Source organism: Salmo salar, chromosome 13 (genome assembly GCF_965601325.2).
Source record: "Salmo salar chromosome 13, fSalSal1, whole genome shotgun sequence".
Lineage (NCBI taxonomy): Eukaryota > Metazoa > Chordata > Actinopteri > Salmoniformes > Salmonidae > Salmo > Salmo salar.
This window is the reverse complement of record NC_138303.1, coordinates 20,993,448-21,011,717: the sequence shown is the minus strand read 5'-3', so window position 1 is coordinate 21,011,717 and position 18,270 is coordinate 20,993,448. Positions and strand designations below refer to the sequence as shown.

The window sequence follows — 18,270 nt, the reverse complement described above, 5'->3', positions numbered from 1 at the left end:
ATAATAACCATTTTGACGTGAACTTGGAGTCACGTGATGTTATGGTGTGTGGTCTTTCCACTCCGTTTCGTCTGGAAAACATACACTTTATTAGACTACAGATGAAATAAGTTACGATGAACTTCACAGGGTGGTGAAAGTGCAAGATGAGCTTGATGATCCTTTCCAATCCATTTTGAGGGTCTTTTTCTGGTGACGTGATGATCGATGCTTGACTGCCGTTTTGACAAAACAAAATAATAATGATCTCATCATGTAGTATGCTGTATCTTCGAGCTGCTGGGCACATTTGCTATTTAACGCAACAATATTTTTTTTACAAACCCATCAGTAGAGTTGAAAATGCGATGGAAACCCATTTACATTAGATTTATTTATTCAGTATATAGGAATTGAACTGCACAAGTAATTTGTATGTGCATTACGTCCTCATGCACAGCCTTTTATCCGCAACAAGTCAATTTGATGATGTAAACATCTCCAGTGAGAAATGTTGTATTTATGTGGATTTTAGAATATTCGCATGAAAACCTGTCGCCAACTGGTTGGAAACCTAGCTAGTGAAGTGTAAATAAAACCGAATTCGAATGTATTTACTCAGTTGACATGGTTTAGTCCTCAGACATCAGAAGGTTAAAGTTGTTTGTGTTTTAACTATGTCTATTTTAAGTATGTCTATATTTAGTCATGATCATCAGTTCAACATAAAACAGTTCAGGGTGGAGAAAATACTCTTACATATTCTATTTACATATATCTCTGTCTTTCTGTAGGTATCCTGTGGGCTGAGGCAGTGTTTCTGGAGGCACGGCCCCAGAGGAAGACTAAGAGTGTTGATGCTCTGAAGAAGTGTGAACACGACCCCCACGTCCTGCTAGCCGTGGCCAAGTACGACACACACTACCAAACTACAGAACATTAATCTGTCACTCTTTCTCTCACAAACTCCCCCCACCCCTCCTCTTATCTTCTCTATGACCACCTTCCACTTTGTACTGTCTCAGTAGGACAAACTCTCCCTCGCTCTGCTTTCATTCCTTCAGTAGGTTCAACTCTCCCTCTGCTCTCGAAACTGCAATGTTCTTTGATTTTCTGAAACATGGCTCTCGGACAAGACACCCCCCATGACTATCCAACTCAATGGATTCTCCATTCACCAGGCGGACAGGACAGTGGAGTCAGGGGAAATCAAGGGGGGGAGGGGTTTGCCTCTAACTCCAGCACGATGGAAGTGTCCACCCACTGTTCACCCGTCTTGGAATTCCTGATGGTCAAATGCTGACCCTTCTATCTCCTGAGGGAGTTTTCAGCTGTTGTCGTGAATGTTGTATACATTTCACCTCGGGATAAGAAAAATAACAAGCCGGCCCTTAACGAACTGTACAAGGCTGTAAACCAGCAAGGAAACCTATATCCAGAGGGTGCTTTTCTGGTTGTCGGCGATATTAATTCCTATCACGAAAACACGTGATGCCCAACTTCCATCAACACATCTCCAACGACACTAGGGGTGATAAAGTCCTAGACCACTATTATTCTACCCACAAGCAAGCATGTAAGGCCCTTCCTCATCCGCCATTCGACAAATCAGATCATGACTCCGTTCTCCTGCTTCCTGTTTACAAGCAGAAACTCAAACAGGAAGTACCCGTGACACGCTCAGTTAAGAAATGGTCACCAGAATCAAAGATTATGCTACAGGTCTGCTTTGCTAGTACTGATTGGAATATGTTTAGAGACTCCACCGACAACATTGACGACCTAACCACCTCCGGCACACTTCTTCATTAGAAAATGTATCGGCGACGTTGCCCCACGGTGAGGGTTCGCTGCTTCCCAATCAAAAGCCCTGGATTAACACTGAGATTGGTGCTAAACTAAAGGCCAAGGCTACCACACACAGCGCTATCGTAGACAACCCTGAGGCTACGGCCAAGGACCGGAACGACTAAGAAGTCCCGCTATGCCCTCCTCAGTCATCAAACGAGCCAAAGGACTATCATACTACACAGGCTCCGCCGCCCGCCGCATGTGACAGGGGCTACAGGCCATTACGGATTGCAAAGGATGACCTCACCGTGATCTGCCCAACGATGCCTTTCTACCAGACTAACTCAATGCATTTTATGCACGCTTTGACAACAACAACATTGTGTCGGGTGTGAGGGCCCTCACCAACCCAGAGGATTGGGTGATCTCGCACATTGACTACCGCCCTGTAGCACTCACTTCTGTAATCATGAAGTGCTTTGAGAGGCTGGTTACGGCACACGTTAACTCAACCATCCCAGAGACCCTAGACACACTCCAATTTGCATACCACCCCAACAGATCTATATATGACACAATCTACATTTCTCTCCACACTGCCCTAACCCACCTAGATAAGAGGAAAACGCATGTGAGTATTCTGTTCATTGACTAAAGCTCAGCGTTCAACACCATTGTCCCCTCCAAGCTCGTCACCAAGCTTAGGACTCTGGGTCTGAACGCCTCCCTCTGCAACTGGTTCCTGGACTTCCTGATGGGCCGAGCCCAGGTGGTGAGGGGAGGCAACATCACCTCTGCCAAGCTGACCCTCAACACAGGGGCCCCACATGGGTGTGTGCTTAGTCCCCTCCTGTACTCCCTGTTCACCCACGACTGCATGGCCAGGCACGACTCCAACACCATCATCAAGTTTGCTGACGACATGACGGTGGTAGGCCTGATCACCGGTGACGATGAGTCAGCCTACAGGGAGGAGCTCAGTAACCTGGCAGTGTGGTGCCAGAACAACAACCTCTCCCTCAACGTCAGTAAGACCAAGGAGCTGATTGGCTACAACGGGAAAGGCTGTAGGAGGTTGAAATAGTTTGGCATGGGCCCTCGTATCCTCAAATTTCTACAGCTGTACTATTGAGAGTATTTTAAGTGGCTGCATCAATGCCTGGTGTGCCAATCGCACCGCCCTCGATCGCATGGCGCTACAGAGGGTGGTGCGGACAGCTCAGTACGTCACTGGGGCCGAGATCCATGACATCTATATCAGGCTGTGTGTTAGAAATATCCTGAAAGTTGTTAGACTCCAACCACCCAAGCCGTAGACTATCCTCTATGCTTCCACACGGCAAGTGGTACCGGTGCAGTGTTCAAAGCTGTCATCAAGACAATGGGAGGCTACTTTGAAGAATCTCAAATATAAAATATATTTTCATTTGTTTAACACTTCGTTTTGGTTACTGCATGATTCAATATGTGTTATTTCATAGTTTTGATGTCTTCACTATTATTCTACACTTGAATTAGTAGGTGTGTCCAAACTCTTGACTGGTACTGTACATATTGACTGCCATCACTCCAGTATCCCAGCACATTGTAAATATGGTATTGGAACTGACCCTGTATATAGTATGCTTGCTTGCTTACTTATTGTGTTCTTCATGTTTTTTTTCTAGTATTACGTTGTTATTAATTATTGCATTGTTGGGTTTTGAGTTTGCAAGAAAGACTTGTGCATGTGACATTACAACTTGAAACTTAAAACTTTCATTCCTTCAGTAGGTTCAACTCTCCCTCGCTCTGCTTTCATTCCTTCAGTAGGTTCAACTCTCCCTCGCTCTGCTTTCATTCCTTCAGTAGGTTAAACTCTCCCTCGCTCTGCTTTCATTCCTTCAGTAGGTTCAACTCTCCCTCGCTCTGCTTTCATTCCTTCAGTAGGTTCAACTCTCCCTCGCTCTGCTTTCATTCCTTCAGTAGGTTCAACTCTCCCTCGCTCTGCTTTCATTCCTTCAGTAGGTTCAACTCTCCCTCGCTCTGCTTTCATTCCTTCAGTAGGTTAAACTCTCCCTCGCTCTCTCTTGCTTTCACTCTGTCAACATATTAGTCGTAATCTGGCAGTAACCAGCTCGTTCGTGTGTGTGTGTGTGTGTGTGTGTGTGTGTGTGTGTGTGTGTGTGTGTGTGTGTGTGTGTGTGTGTGTGTGTGTGTGTGTGTGTGTGTGTGTGTGTGTGTGTGTGTGTGTGTGTGTGTGTGTGTGTGTGTGTGTTTTGCAGGCTGTTCTGGAGCGAGCGTAAGATCACTAAGGCCAGAGAGTGGTTCCTGAGGACAGTGAAGATTGAGCCAGACCTGGGAGACGCCTGGGCCCTCTTCTACAAGTTTGAGATGCAACACGGCACTGAGGTCTGTGTGTGAATGAGCTTGTATGTGTGTGGGAGGCTCTGTGTTGTTCTATGGTGTCTCACATCCTCTCTCTCTCTCTGTGTCCCCTATAGGAACAGCAGGAAGAGGTGCGTAAGCGTTGTGAGAACGCTGAGCCGCGTCACGGGGAGCTGTGGTGTGCCGAGTCCAAACATGTCCTCTACTGGCAGAAGAAGATAGGAGAGATCCTCACACAGGTCGCCTCCAAGATAAAAAACACCTTCTAAAGTTGGACAGGCAGACACTGTGTGTGTTATGGATCTGTTTCTATGGCTCCATGCCCCTCTGTCCATTAACCAGTGACACACACCTCAAGTTCTCTCCTTTCAAAGTCTGTGGTAGGGAGTAACAGCATAATTGCAGTCTTTGGACACACACTTGCCTGGGCTGAGGAGTGGACTATGGTTCACTATTAGTACAGAATATTTGCATATTTACAGTGTTATACAATGTATGCAGAGTTTTTTTTAAAGCACATTGCTGTTGGGAAAATGAAAACAGGATATTTTATTGAACTTCATTTTTTATGGAATTGTGAAATATAATGTCCTTCAATTGAATCTGCAAGGGTATTCTTGGAGCAGACGAAGTTACCTGATACCAGCTCTGTAAAGAAGTTAATGCGACCATTAATTTGACCATGGTATTGTTTTTTTACTCCTCTAATTTGCTTGATCGAGATATACACCGTAAATAGTTAGTTATGATTTACTGCTTGTGTATGTCTTACAACTGTTTAAAACCGCTCCGGAGGATTCCTCAATAAACAACAAACTGAGAAAACAAGCATCTTCCAAGATCTGTTTGTGGCATGACAATGATGGTGAGATGAGTCAGCTCAAAGATCACATACAGGTAACTGCCAAAGTAAAGGAAATCAAATCACATTTTTTGTCACATGCTTCATAAACAACCGGTGTAGACTAACAATGAAATGCTTACTTACGGGTCCTTTTCCAACAGTGCAAAGTTAATTTAAGAGTCTATTGACGCACCTGTGCGTCAATCTAAGTAACATTTAAAAAATCGCCATCAAAATCCATTAGTTTAAACTAGAGATATAAGTTTTTGCATGTGTTGTCTCAATCCACAGCATCCGAGTGTCAGCCTTTTACATCTGCAGTGGAATGTGGCCGAGCTACAGCAGTGTTTGTCAGACCACTAGACGTCCCAAAAATTGGTATTCTCACACAAACGTTTGGCTTACAAACTATTATGACCCCTCTGGAAAGAGGAGACACCCATGAACACAATGGCGTTCTCTGTTTTAGTCTACGACCCCCACAAGTGTCACAGGACTCGTGTGAAGGGAACCCATACAAACCACGAAGTATGGAGGTAGTTTTGTGGCAACAAAAGTAAGTGGTTAAATGTGTCATATTTCCTGAACTTTCTTATCTCCTAGATATGACACTCTTCAAACTCGTATTCCTTATGATACATTTTTGGCTGTCTTTTGCCATTTCTCAATGTGTTATTCAATATTTTATTTACAGTTATTTTGATACCTAAAGGGGTCCTAAACTTCAAAATCAAATAGCTAAATGATCCATGGTATGGCCATCTTAAAACAATTCCATGTGTTACCTTAGTAACTGCATCCCTCCAATATAAACATCCACATAAAGTCTGTAAATAGGGCGTTGGGACACCACGAGCCAGAACAGCTTCAATGCCCCTTGGCATAGATTCTACAACTGTCTGGAACTCTATTGGAGGGATGCGACACTATTCTTCCAAGAGAAATGATCCAGGCAAACACCTCCCTCAGACCACTTGGAGAACATAAAGCCCTCCCAAGTCACTTTATACACACAAGATCTCTGCTAAACATAGAATCAAATGGTGGTCCATCTCTCTGGGACCTCCAGTAACTTCAGAACAAAGTTGACAACAAATAGAAAATTGCCATTGTCTTTGAAATTGATACAAACAAGCGACATACCGAGATGACTGCATCAATCTAATTAACATAATACAAACATCCCCATCAAAATCCATCTGTTGAAGCTAGAGATATGTTTTTTGTATGGACTGCGTCTCAATCTACCGCGTTTGCCTATGTCGGCCTTTCGCATCTGCGGTGGAAAGTGGTAGAGCTACAGTAGTAATGTTTGTCAGAGAACGAGACGAAGACCTCTGTAGCGTCCCAACGGTTTGGGCTACAAACTAATATGACCCCAAACGGAAGGGGAGACTCTCACAAACACAATGATATTCTCCGTTTTACTCTATGATCCCACAAGTGTTACAGGACTCATACGAAGGTAACCCCGTACCGGTTAAAATATTTTATGGAAGTTCTGTGCCAACAAAAAAAGGGGTTAAATGTGTGTTTAAAAAATGTTTACTGACCTTTCTTATATCTCCTATAAGACAGACACTTCAAACACGTATGATTTCTTTTTTGACTGTCTGTTTTGACATTTCTGAATAGAATCCTCCCAAAGGTTTAGACAGTTTAAAATATAAACAGTAGGCTCTAGGCCTATTTCAATCATATTGAAATACATTTCAAGTTCAATCAATCAAGTTCTATTTATCTACTTGTAGGCTACTGTCTGTCATTTGTCTCAATATATGGTTTGGAGATGACACAGCCTAATACAGACAGAAGCATGTCTGTTCTACGAAATATATTCACAAATATTTTCTTTTCTCTGTTACGCTGTGTGCACTGAAGTGACATGCATGATTGCTGCTGTCACTATGATGTTCAGATGAAGGGAATTAAATAGTCTATAATGTGCATCATTGCAGCTCTCAACAGCGGTGTGTAGCCTACTGTCGCTTCTGGCAAAGTCATTCAGAGCGTATACTTCATCACTCAGGATGGAACTTTCCAGTGCTACTATTTTTGCCATGTAATGTTGTTAGTATAACAAAATCAGACAACCCCACAGTAGAATAGTTTACCTATTTACCTATATGGCTTGTGGTTGTGTGTTTTATGCGAGATCAATATTCCTCTCAAGGCACATTCAAGTTGCTAGAGTCATAGAAGGGAAACGTATTCTGACCCTGCAGTCAAAGTCAACCACCCAAATGTAAAATGTATGCACACATGACTAAGTCCCTTTTGTCTGCTAAATGGCATTGAATTAGAGTTTGATGCCTCTGGAATTTATACACTGATTTGAGTAGGTGACGTTATGGAGATTGTGCTCCTATTAGAGAGACGGTGAGGGAGACAGTTCCTCAGTTTAGGGTTCTGTAATGTTGATTAAAGATTAACAATGTTTGCAATTCTGTGCCATGTCACTCAGCTGTGAATATCCAATTAACTCTCCATTTATCCATACAAGATGTGGTCTTACAGTTCTGGTATTCACCCACATTGATGAATCCATCTGGTTAGAATGTCGTGGCAGACATTTAGGCAGCTATGTAAGAAAGCCTGTCTCTTTAATAACTCAGTGACGTTGTCACATCTATCACAAGCAGGCAGAGTGTTTAGTTCATTACCAAGTGCAGCTCGCCACCTACAAATCTCAGTTTTGGACATTATTTACTTTCTGACCAATTTAAAGTTTGTTCTAGGTGACAGGTTCTTCTGCATCATCATCAAGGATGGCTGGGAGCTGCACCAGCTGGGCCACTGGTTGTAAGTAAGTCCGACACTTGACCTGGATAGCAGCAGTCCTAATACGTCCATCAGGTAAGTATGAGTTATCTTCCCAACAGGCCATGCAATGAAGCGTCTTAGAGACATCAGGAAGGCATTGGCATCCAGGCTCTCCTGGAGGTCCAGGTGGGTGCAGCGGCTGGTCATGCATTTGTAGACGATGCCCCATCTCATTTCGCTGCGACGTCCAATTTTTATGTTGAATAGTCCGAAATAATCCACTTCGGGAGAGTAGAAGGATGGCTTGTACAGATGCAGATGAGCAGGAGGTAGGTCTGCCATCTTTGGAACGTCAGGTTTGATGCGCCATCTTTGGGATTGCAAACAGGTGTGCTGAAGCTTCCGGATAGTTTCCCTTACCCGCAGAATTTAATATCTACGACCCTGTTCCGCCAGGACCCACTCTGAGCCGGGATGGAGGAGAGTCTAGTTGAAATCTTGAATCAGTCACTTGATCAGCGGATGATGTGGATCCAAGGCGATGGGGTGCATAGCATCCATCTCCAGGTGCTCTTCTCTTCGCAATCTACCGCCAACTCCAAGGAGTCCTGAATCCTTATCATACTCAGGAGACAAGGGACCCAGACGACTGTTAGAAGGAATAGACTGGTTTGACATGACGACCTTGACCTCTTCACGAAATAATTCCATCTGAGCTTGCTTCAGGAGGAGGTTCTCTGCGGCTATGTAGTCTGCTGCTGGGTGAACTGGAGAGTGGATCGTCCTCCCTGTGTAGGGATCTAGTTGTTAGGAGCTGAAGACTGGAACTGACTGATACATGTCCACAGAAGGCTGATTTCTTCAATTCGCTGTCATCAGGTTCCGGGTCAGCAGAAGGCATTGAAGGCCACTGATCTTCTGAGTGCTGGAGGAACTCAGGGCCTTGGTGCATCAATGTGGTTGGGCCAGCTCTTTCAAGGTATTGCCCCAAGTGATGTCATCTGCAGTGTTGTTCGCGGTATCTACATGCCTCCAGTTGACTACATCTGTAAGGTTCTAAATCTCTGCAACACAAGTTCCTATGAAGACCTTGTATCTACAAGATTCTGACTTGAGCCAATGAAGGACTGTAGTTGAATCGGACCAGAGGATGACTTGTCCGATGGGCAGGGTGAGTTCTGCCTCGAGGACACTGGCCAGCTGAGCCCCAGTGAGTGCAGCACTCAGGTCCAAGCGTGGCATCGACAGCTGCTTCTTTGGTGCAAAGCGAGACCTGGCCAGAATGAAGGAAATGTGCATCTGCTTCTGGTCATCCACAGTCTGCATGTAGGCAACAGAGCCATATGCTCTCTATGATGCATCACAGAATATGTGGAGGTCTCTGGTTGACTTTGGATTGTCAGCATATGGTGGTGCGTAAGTTCTGGTGAGTTCCATCTGGACAAGGTCAGGAATCTCTTGTTCCCAGAAAAGCCATCTGTCCAGCAGGCTCTGAAGCTGAATGGGCTCGTCCCAAACTATCCTTTCTTTCAACTGGTCCTGGGCAAGTACCTTGGCTCGGGTTGTGAAAGGCACGATGTAGCCTAGTGGGTGGTATTGACGGGCAAGTATGCTGTAGATATTCCTCATTGTAGGTTTGGAGAGCTACACAATGTGGTGCTTATATCTCAAGGAGTCTCTGAGGCAGTTCCAACGTTGCCAAAGGGGTTGGTTCCTGGAGGTCTGTGCTACTTTGGGAAAGCCACAGTTCACTGCTTTCCGATCTAGCCTCGGGCAGTAGGTGCTCGACGACAGCCTATGGTATGGAGCAACTGCCGCAGTACATCAACAAGGTTTCTTGCTTCATTGGCAGAGGGGATGTCACCACTTACAGCTACGGCATGTTGACAGAATCTGAGGAGGACAGGGATGGTCCCAAGGTTGGTCCAGGGAGGAGAAGGTCATTGAGTGACTGTCCTTTATGCTGGAACGAACAGTTAAACACAATCCTATCCTTTCCATTGTGATTCACAATATGGTGGGGTATAAACCAGGACTCAGTAGATTGTTCAGCTACCTCAGGTGGCACCAGTGACACGAAGCTACCGTCTGAAGATTCTTGATCTCCTGGCAGTACACCTCTGCGCGTTTTGGGTCTCTGGTGAGTATGTGGAAAGCTTCTCGTCGAGCATCTCATTCCAAAATCATGGGCATTAATATGGAGCTGGTCCCGCCTTTGCTGCTATAGCAGCCTCCACTCTTCTGGGAAGGCTTTCGACTAGATGTTGGAACATTGCTGTGGGGACTTGCTTCCATTCAGCCACCTGAGCATTTGTGAGGTCGGGCACTGATGTTGGATGATTAGGCCTGGCTCACAGTCGGCATTCTAATTTATCCCAAAGGTGCTTGATTGGGTTGAGGTCAGGGTTCTGTGCAGGCCATTCAAGTTCTTCCACACCGATCTCGACAAACCATTTCTGTATGGACCTCCCTTTGAGCACAGGGGCAGTGTCATGCTGAAACAGGAAAGGGCCTTCCCCAATCTATTGCCACAAAGTTGGAAGCACAGAATCGTCTAAAATGTCATTATATGCTGTAGCGTTAATATTTCCCTTCACTGGAACTAAGGGGCCTAGCCCGAACCATGAAAAACCGCCCCAGACCATTATTCCTCCTCCACCAAACGTTATAGTTGGCACTGTACATTGGGGCAGATAGCGTCCTCCTGGCATCCACCAAACCCAGATACATCTGTTGGACTGCCAGATGCTAAAGCATGATTCATCACTCCAGAGAACGTTTCCACTGCTCCAGAGTCCAATGGTGGCGAGCTTTACACCACTCCAGCCAATGCTTGGCTTTGCGCATGGTGATTTTAGGCTCGGCCATTTTAGGCTCGGCCATGGAAACCCATTTCATGAAGCTCCCGACGAACAGCTCTTGTGCTGACGTTGCTTCCAGAGGTAGTTTGGAACTCGATAGTGAGTGCTGCAACCGAGGACAGACAATTTTTACGTGCTACGTGCTTCAGCACTCGGTGGTCCTATTCTGTGATCTTATGTGGCCTACCACTTCACGGCTGAGCCGTTGGTGCTCCTAGACATTTCCACTCCACAATAACAGCACTTACAGTTGACCGGGGTGGCTCTAGCAGGGCTGAAATTTGATGTACTGACTTGTTGGAAAGGTGGCATCCTATGATGGTACCACGTTGAAAGTCAAATAGCTCTTCAGCAAGGCCATTCTTCCGCCAATGTTTGTCTATGGAGATTTAGCTGTGTGCTCGATTTTATACACCCGTCAGCAATGGGTGTGGCTGAAATAGCCGAATCCACTAATTCGAAGGGGTGTCGACATACTTTTGTATATATTGTAGCCTTCCCTGTGGCTCAGTTGGTAGAGCATGGTGTGTGCAACGCCAGGGTTGTGGGTTCGATTCCCACGGGGGGCCAGTACAACAAAAAAAAAAAAAATGCATGAAATGAAAAATGAAATGTATGTATTCACTACTGTAAGTCACTCTGGATAAGAGCGTCTGCTAAATGACTAAAATGTAAAATGTAAAAATGTAATATATAGTGCCTTCTTTTTACTCCAAATGAAAATGTGGATTAAAAAAATCCTAAGAATATCTCTTTAAAATTACATTTTTGTGAGAATCACCCAAAAAACACTAAGTAGCCTGTTTGTGTGCATCCGGGCTCTGGATGTAAGCACAATGAGAGATGAAGTGGACAGTGTGTCTAGACACTGATATAAGACCAGTTTGGCATTTCACCCATAATGTTCTGGGTTGGGATTTGCTGATTCCATCTGTGCCTAAAGTAAACGTTCCAGTACTGACTGGACATAAACATTCTTTAATCCAACCATACATCAAAGCAGCCCTCCCAACCAGACTGACTCAGTACCCATCATGGACTTTACCAAGTACCACAACCTTTTAGACAACCTGGTTGCCTCCACCAAGTGAATCAAGTGGATCTTCCAGCAAGACTATAACCCCAAGCACACATCAAATCCACAAAGAAATGGTTAATTCACCACAAAATCAACATTTTGCAAGGCCATCTCAGTCTCCAGACTTGAGTCCCATTTAAAAACCTGTGGTTTGAATAGAATGTTTCAGTCCATAAGCACAGACGAAGGATATCAATGATCTGGAAACATTCTGTATAGAGGAATGGTCTTAGATCCCTCCCATGTGTTCTCCATTCTCATCAAGCATTTTAGAAAAATACTCGTATCATTATCCTCGAGCTTGCAAGGTGAGGGTACTTTTAAAAATATTTTTTTTTCTTACTTGTTAAACAAAATCTCTTTCTCTGATTAATTGTGTTAGTATAAAATAACAATTTGTCCGTTTTTTAGCATACAATATAGCTCAGTACTTGTATTATTTATTTATTGTATTTTTGCTAATATTTATCAAGGGATCAAATCATTTGGGACCCCACTGTATATATAATAATAATATATGCCATTTAGTAGACGCTTTTTTTTGCATCAATTTCACATTCCTTTGTATATAGACTTCAATGTAACAGTTTGAATGCAACGGTTAGTAATGGAACAGTTTGAAAGCAACAGTTTCAGCATTATTCTACTATTACGCACGACAGTTTGCCCAAACTATTTTGAGGTCTCCAAAGTGTACATAACCTAGCCCCCGATTGGGGCGCATCTAACCTAAACCTGTCCACGTTGCTCCCCTGCACCTATAATCTCTCCAACTCCAACGAAACCGAAAGAAACCAAAAAAGTGATTGATTGATCGTGGAAATTGTCCTCGACTTGATGGGACTGGAGTTTGCTGAAATCCTAAGCCCACCGCTAGTAACCCATGACAGAGAGGGAAACTAGAGACGCCAATATGATTTCGGCGATGTTGGGTAACCACTGAACTTCGGGAAAATCACTGCACATCCTGGGTCCGCTTGCCAACGCGTTGAGCCATGAAAGCGTTTTTAAACACCCAAATAGGCTACTAACCTTTTGGATACAATGTACACAGCCCGATCACGAATAACTCCCGCAGCTCCTGCTGGCTCCCGAGGACACGGATTTGCTTGTCTGAAGATCATCCTATAGAAAATGATAAATGGTAGGTGGCCATTCCCTTCTGACATGTGATGCATACTTGTGTAACGATGGGTGCTGTCCTAGATCAATGGAAAGCACACTTGGAGATGGGGTCCATTCATGTAGATAAAACCAACTGTTATAGTGTTTTTTCTCTGTTCTGAACTGTTGCATGTTGAATAGTTTGATCATGATTAAATATAGACATATACTTACAGTTTACGGACTCCGTCGTGCGCCCAAGAATAACCGCATTGCGCGCAGGACGCATTCCATATTAAATCTACAAATAATTAATGTGAATTAAAACAAGCTGACTGGCAGGTATGTGTTAACTCACACACTACTTGATTTTTCAGTATGTGAACGGGCCTGTGCTCCGTAGCGTCGTGGTGTTTCTGCTGTTGGGTGTCTCCTACAGTAAGCGCAGGTGCAACTACACGGATATACTCAGCACGTACAGAGAACTAATCTTCGTTGAACTTCAGAATTTGGTATGTGGGCCTTCAGATCGTTGAAAGTGTGTTACTGTTGTTCACAAGATAAAAATGGCTTTATCTCAAACATAACTATTAGTTGTGCCTTTATTAATTTATTCTACCTGTTATATTGACTCTGGAAAATGGCAGATGCAAAATTCACACTTCAGAAAAACGTATTCCATAAGTCTGGCACTAGCTTGAGCCTACACAAATATTATGCAGGGCAAGTCTGTACAGTGGAATACATGTTTTTGACTGCCTTCACTGGTTTGCGTTATGAATGTTATATCCTTTAAAAAAAAGTATATCCTTTTATTGTCTAACAGACATGTATGCTTTCTTGGAACAGAATCTGACAGGCACTTTTGACACACCCAAAGAGAGGGACCATTGTCCCTCAGGAAAGGTAGTGTGTGTGTGTGTGTGTGTGTGTGTGTGTGTGTGTGTGTGTGTGTGTGTGTGTGTGTGTTTGGTTTTACTATCCTTAGGAGTCCTTACAAGGATAATAAAACAATGACCATTGTCATTTCACAGGTCCCCACAAGGAAAAATTATATTTTAGGCTTAAGTTAGTTTTAGATTTGGGGTTATGGTTAAGGTTAGGGTTAGTTTAAGGGTTAGGAAAAATAGGATGTTGAATGCAAATCAATTGTTTGCTCACTACAAGGATAGTAAAACAAATGTGTGTGTGTTTGTTAGTGTGTTTGTTTGTGTGTCAGTTTCAGCACCATGGACAGGGGATGTAGCTAATATGCCCCTCTGTGAAAACAATTACCCCTTGCCTTATACTCCAATTACAACTTTGTTTGTTTGTTTGTTTGAGTGACTGATTGAATGAATGATTGATTGCTTGAATGTATGAAATAAAAATGCGAATTGCAGATGACAACACAATCATTATACAAAATGTATCTCCAACGTGAATCTCTTATTTGACACTATGCCTAATAATGCACTGTTTTCCCATGCTTCATTATGGCAGCTGCAGCACGTGTTGCGCTCCATCCATGGTATGACGGAGCAGTTCCTGTGCCAGGGCTGGGACCAGGGACACGGGCGGGGCAGCAGACAGCAGAGGGGCATGAAGAAGCCAGTGGAGATGATGGCAGTGCTGATCAGACAGAACTGCAGGCACACTGACCTGGTGAGGCTGCTTTAAAGACAGGGCTAGGTTTCACTATGGTTCTGGTGAATGCTTTTTGTCACTTACGATTCATTTTTTAATAATGATAGTAAACGTGTATAAATGATGTATATCAGTCAACGCCGATGTAATGAGATGAGACGGATCCTCAATGTTTTGCCTTTGCTTTCTTTAAGGTGAGGAGACAGAAGAGAACAGCGCCGTGTGTGACTGCCCAGAGGACGAAGGGAAAGAATAGGACGAGGATGAGACTCATCAGGGCACTGATAAACTGTTGGCAGAAGCTGCAGAGTTTGTACACACCCACAAAATAATTTGAAAAAAAAGTTATATTTTTATCAAAATTGTTTGAAAAAAGCATTTATGGATTGTGTTTGGTTCTTATTTGGTAGAGTAGAATGACAGTTTGTATGTCAGGAATGGCCCTCTGTTTATGACCTTTTACTTCTTGTCTGTACAGTCCCACATGTATAAGCTATAGGTCACCATAGATCAGGGATGGGCCACTTTGATGTGGGCCGGGGCCACAAAGAAAACAAACTGATCATGCTTACTATAAGTTTAGATAGCTAGCCGCTAGACTAACTTGCCAATCTAAAAATGTTTTAAAGACTTGGGCTAATTAAGTGACTGCTGATGCACAACCACATGTCGAAATTGCACCTTGTGTAATCTATTATTCTAACTCTTATCAGTAAGTTGAGACCCGACTGAGTTGCCCCATTAATTATGGTTGTTAGAGGATGGTTTTACAATGCAGTGAAAATATTTACTTGTAATACCTTGGTGCACACACATTTTATAACTCTTAGCTATCTCACAATCCAGATATTGTTTTTGTGAAACCGATAGATACATTTGCTGTTCTATGAAATGTATTCAAGATGCCCACTGATAAAGGTTTCATAAACTGCACCATTGGTTGTTTATTCCTGTAATGATCAAAACATGGGCCATTACTAGATACCTATTGTTTAGTTCTCTTGTTATAAGAAATTGTTATCAAAATGGACAAAAACAAGAAACTTCCCAAGTTGCATAACTTCCAGAACGTTTCTCATTCTAGGTTTTTGTTTCTGTGGGGAAAGATATTCCACATGCACAGTCATGTTAATATGAACTCTGTAGCACTGTTAGTGCTATCCTGGATCCTTGGGACGTCCATACCATAAACTTTTATTTAATTTTTTTATTTATTTATTTCACCTTTATTTAACTAGGTAGGGAAGTTGAGAACAAGTTCTCATTTACAACTGCAACCTGGCCAAGATAAAGCAAAGCAGTTTGACACATATAACAACACAGAGTTACACATGGAGTAAAACAAACATACAGTAGAAAAATAAGTCTATATACAATGTGAGCAAATGAGGTGACATAAGGGCAATAAATAGGCCATGGTGGTGAAGTAAATACAATATAGCAATTAAAACACTGGAATGGTAGATTTGACAGTAGATGAGTGTGCTAAGTAGAAATACTGGGGTGCAAAGGAGCAAAATAAATAAATAAATAAATACAGTAGGGGAAGTGGTAGTTGTTTGGGCTATTTATAGATGGGCTACGTACAGGTGCAGTGATCTGTGAGCTGCTCTGACAGCTGGTGCTTAAAGCTAGTGAGGGAAATAAGTGTTTCCAGTTTCAGAGATTTTTGTAGTTCGTTCCAGTCATTGGCAGCAGAGAACTGGAAGGAGAGGCGGCCAAAGGAGGAATTGGCTGCTGGCTGCTGGCTGCTGGAGGGAGTAGTCGTGCTGTACTTCGCTCCGCGGGTAATATTACTTTTCATTACATTACATTATAACGGAATGATTTGATTAGTGTAATGTTAGCTAGCTAGCTACATAGTGGTCTACATAGTTGTCTTTGCATCAAGGATAAAGGTGTAGCTAAAGGTGTAGGTGTAGCTTTGAGAAACTAACAAGGTTAGCTAGCCAGCTGTACTCGTTCGTTCGCGCCGTTTTCTAAACGGCGTCAACACCACAACACCACAGCCACTGCTAGCTAGCCAACTTTACCAACTAGCAGTACTGTAGAAACTAAATACATTACAACGGAACGATTTGATTAGTGTAATGTTAGCTAGCTACATAGTTGTCTATGTATCAAAGATAAAAGATAAAGGTAAACGCAGCCACTGCTAGCTAGCCAACTCTAGCAGCTAGCAGTACTGTATCATTTTTAGTCAATAAGATTTTTGCAATGTAAGCTTAACTTTCTGAACTTTCGAGTCGTGCATTCCACTTGTGTAGCTAGCAGGACTGACTTTGTGTTAGCTAGCCAACGTTTAATTACTTCTGCGTTATGAAAGGAACTAGACACGGACACGAATGATCCATTGGTAGTTTGTTGTAACCAAGTATTGGTGCTAAACGTGTGTTATTGGATGCTAGCATGCTAGTTAGCTACGGCGTCATAGGACACGGTGCACTGGGTGGGTTTCACGGAAGAATACTGTACCAAGTTATCTAGCTGAATAAACTAAGTTTGGGCCTGTTCCTGGAAACATTGAACCACTGTAGTTTACATCAATTATAATTTTTAAAGTGGAAGTTGGAAGAGTTAGATCTGAGTGTTTCAGTGAAAGGTTAGTGAGGGAGGCCCTGCTCTCTCGCTTCCCCAGTTGTTTAGTTAATTTTCATTCTCCTGTAGCCTGTCAACTATGTGTCTGTCTATCCCTGTTCTCTCCCCTCTGCACAGGCCACACAAACGCTTCACACCGCATGGCTGCTGCCACTCTAACCTGGTGGTCCCAGCGCGCACGACGCACGTGGAATTCCAGGTCTCCGGCAGCCTCTGGAACTGCCGGTCTGCGGCCAACAAGGCAGAGTTCATCTCAGCCTATGCTACCCTCCAGTCCCTCAACTTCTTGGCGCTGACGGAAACATGGATTACCACAGAAAACACTGCTACTCCTACTGCTCTCTCCTTGTCTGACCACGTGTTCTCGCATACCCCGAGAGCATCTGGTCAGCGGGGTGGTGGCACTGGAATCCTCATCTCTCCCAAGTGGACATTCTCTCTTTCCTCCTTGACCCATCTGTCTATCTCCTCCTTTGAATTCCATGCTGTCACAGTCACTAGCCCATTCAAGCTTAACATCCTTATCATTTTTCGCCCTCCAGGTTCCCTTGGAGAGTTCATCAATGAGCTTGACGCCTTGATAAGTTCCTTTCCTGAGGATGGCTCACCCCTCACAGTTCTGGGTGACTTTAACCTCCCTAAGTCTACCTTTGACTCATTTCTCTCTGCCTCCTTCTTTCCACTCCTCTCCTCTTTTGACCTCACCCTCTCACCGTCCCTCCCTACTCACAAGGCAGGCAATACGCTTGACCTCATCTTTACTAGATGCTGTTCTTCTACTAATCTCACTGCAACTCCCCTCCAAGTCTCCGACCACTACCTTGTATCCTTTTCCCTCTCGCTCTCCTCCAACACTACTCACTCTGCCCCTACTCAGATGGTATTGCGCCGTCGCAACCTTCGCTCTCTCTCTCCTGCTACTCTCTCCTCTTCCATCCTATCATCTCTTCCCTCTGCTCAACCCTTCTCCAACCAATCTCCTGATTCTGCCTCCTCAACCCTCCTCTCCTCCCTTTTTGCATCCTTTGACTCTTTATTTCCCCTATCCTCCCGGCCGGCTCGGTCCTCCCCTCCCCTCCTGCTCCGTGGCTTGACGACTCATTGCGAGCTCACAGAACAGGGCTCCGGGCAGCCGAGCGGAAATGGAGGAAAACTAGCCTCCCTGCGGACCTGGCATCTTTTCACTCCCTCCTCTCCACATTTTCTTCCTCTGTCTCTGCTGCTAAAGCCACTTTCTACCACTCTAAATTCCAAGCATC

The 18,270-nt window shown here is 43.9% G+C and overlaps 2 protein-coding genes across 2 annotated transcripts in view; both read left to right on the top strand.

Moving 5' to 3' along the window:
• prpf6 (PRP6 pre-mRNA processing factor 6 homolog (S. cerevisiae)) overlaps window positions 1–4,965 on the top strand; it is a 31,964-nt gene extending 26,999 nt beyond the window's left edge. The window contains exons 19-21 of the mRNA XM_014134697.3: window positions 774–888; window positions 4,035–4,161; window positions 4,254–4,965. Coding sequence (XP_013990172.1) covers window positions 774–888; window positions 4,035–4,161; window positions 4,254–4,406 — 395 coding nt within the window. The 3' untranslated portion in view covers window positions 4,407–4,965. The remainder of the gene's footprint in view (window positions 1–773; window positions 889–4,034; window positions 4,162–4,253) is intronic.
• Window positions 4,966–12,641: 7,676 nt separating this feature from the next.
• LOC106566581 (uncharacterized) lies at window positions 12,642–15,346 on the top strand. Its single transcript, XM_014134714.3, has 5 exons — window positions 12,642–12,827; window positions 13,165–13,299; window positions 13,637–13,693; window positions 14,270–14,431; window positions 14,608–15,346. Exons 1-5 carry the CDS (start codon window positions 12,825–12,827, stop codon window positions 14,743–14,745), a joined length of 495 nt encoding a protein of 164 aa, XP_013990189.1. The 5' UTR covers window positions 12,642–12,824; the 3' UTR covers window positions 14,746–15,346.
• The last annotated feature ends 2,924 nt before the right edge of the window (window positions 15,347–18,270 follow it).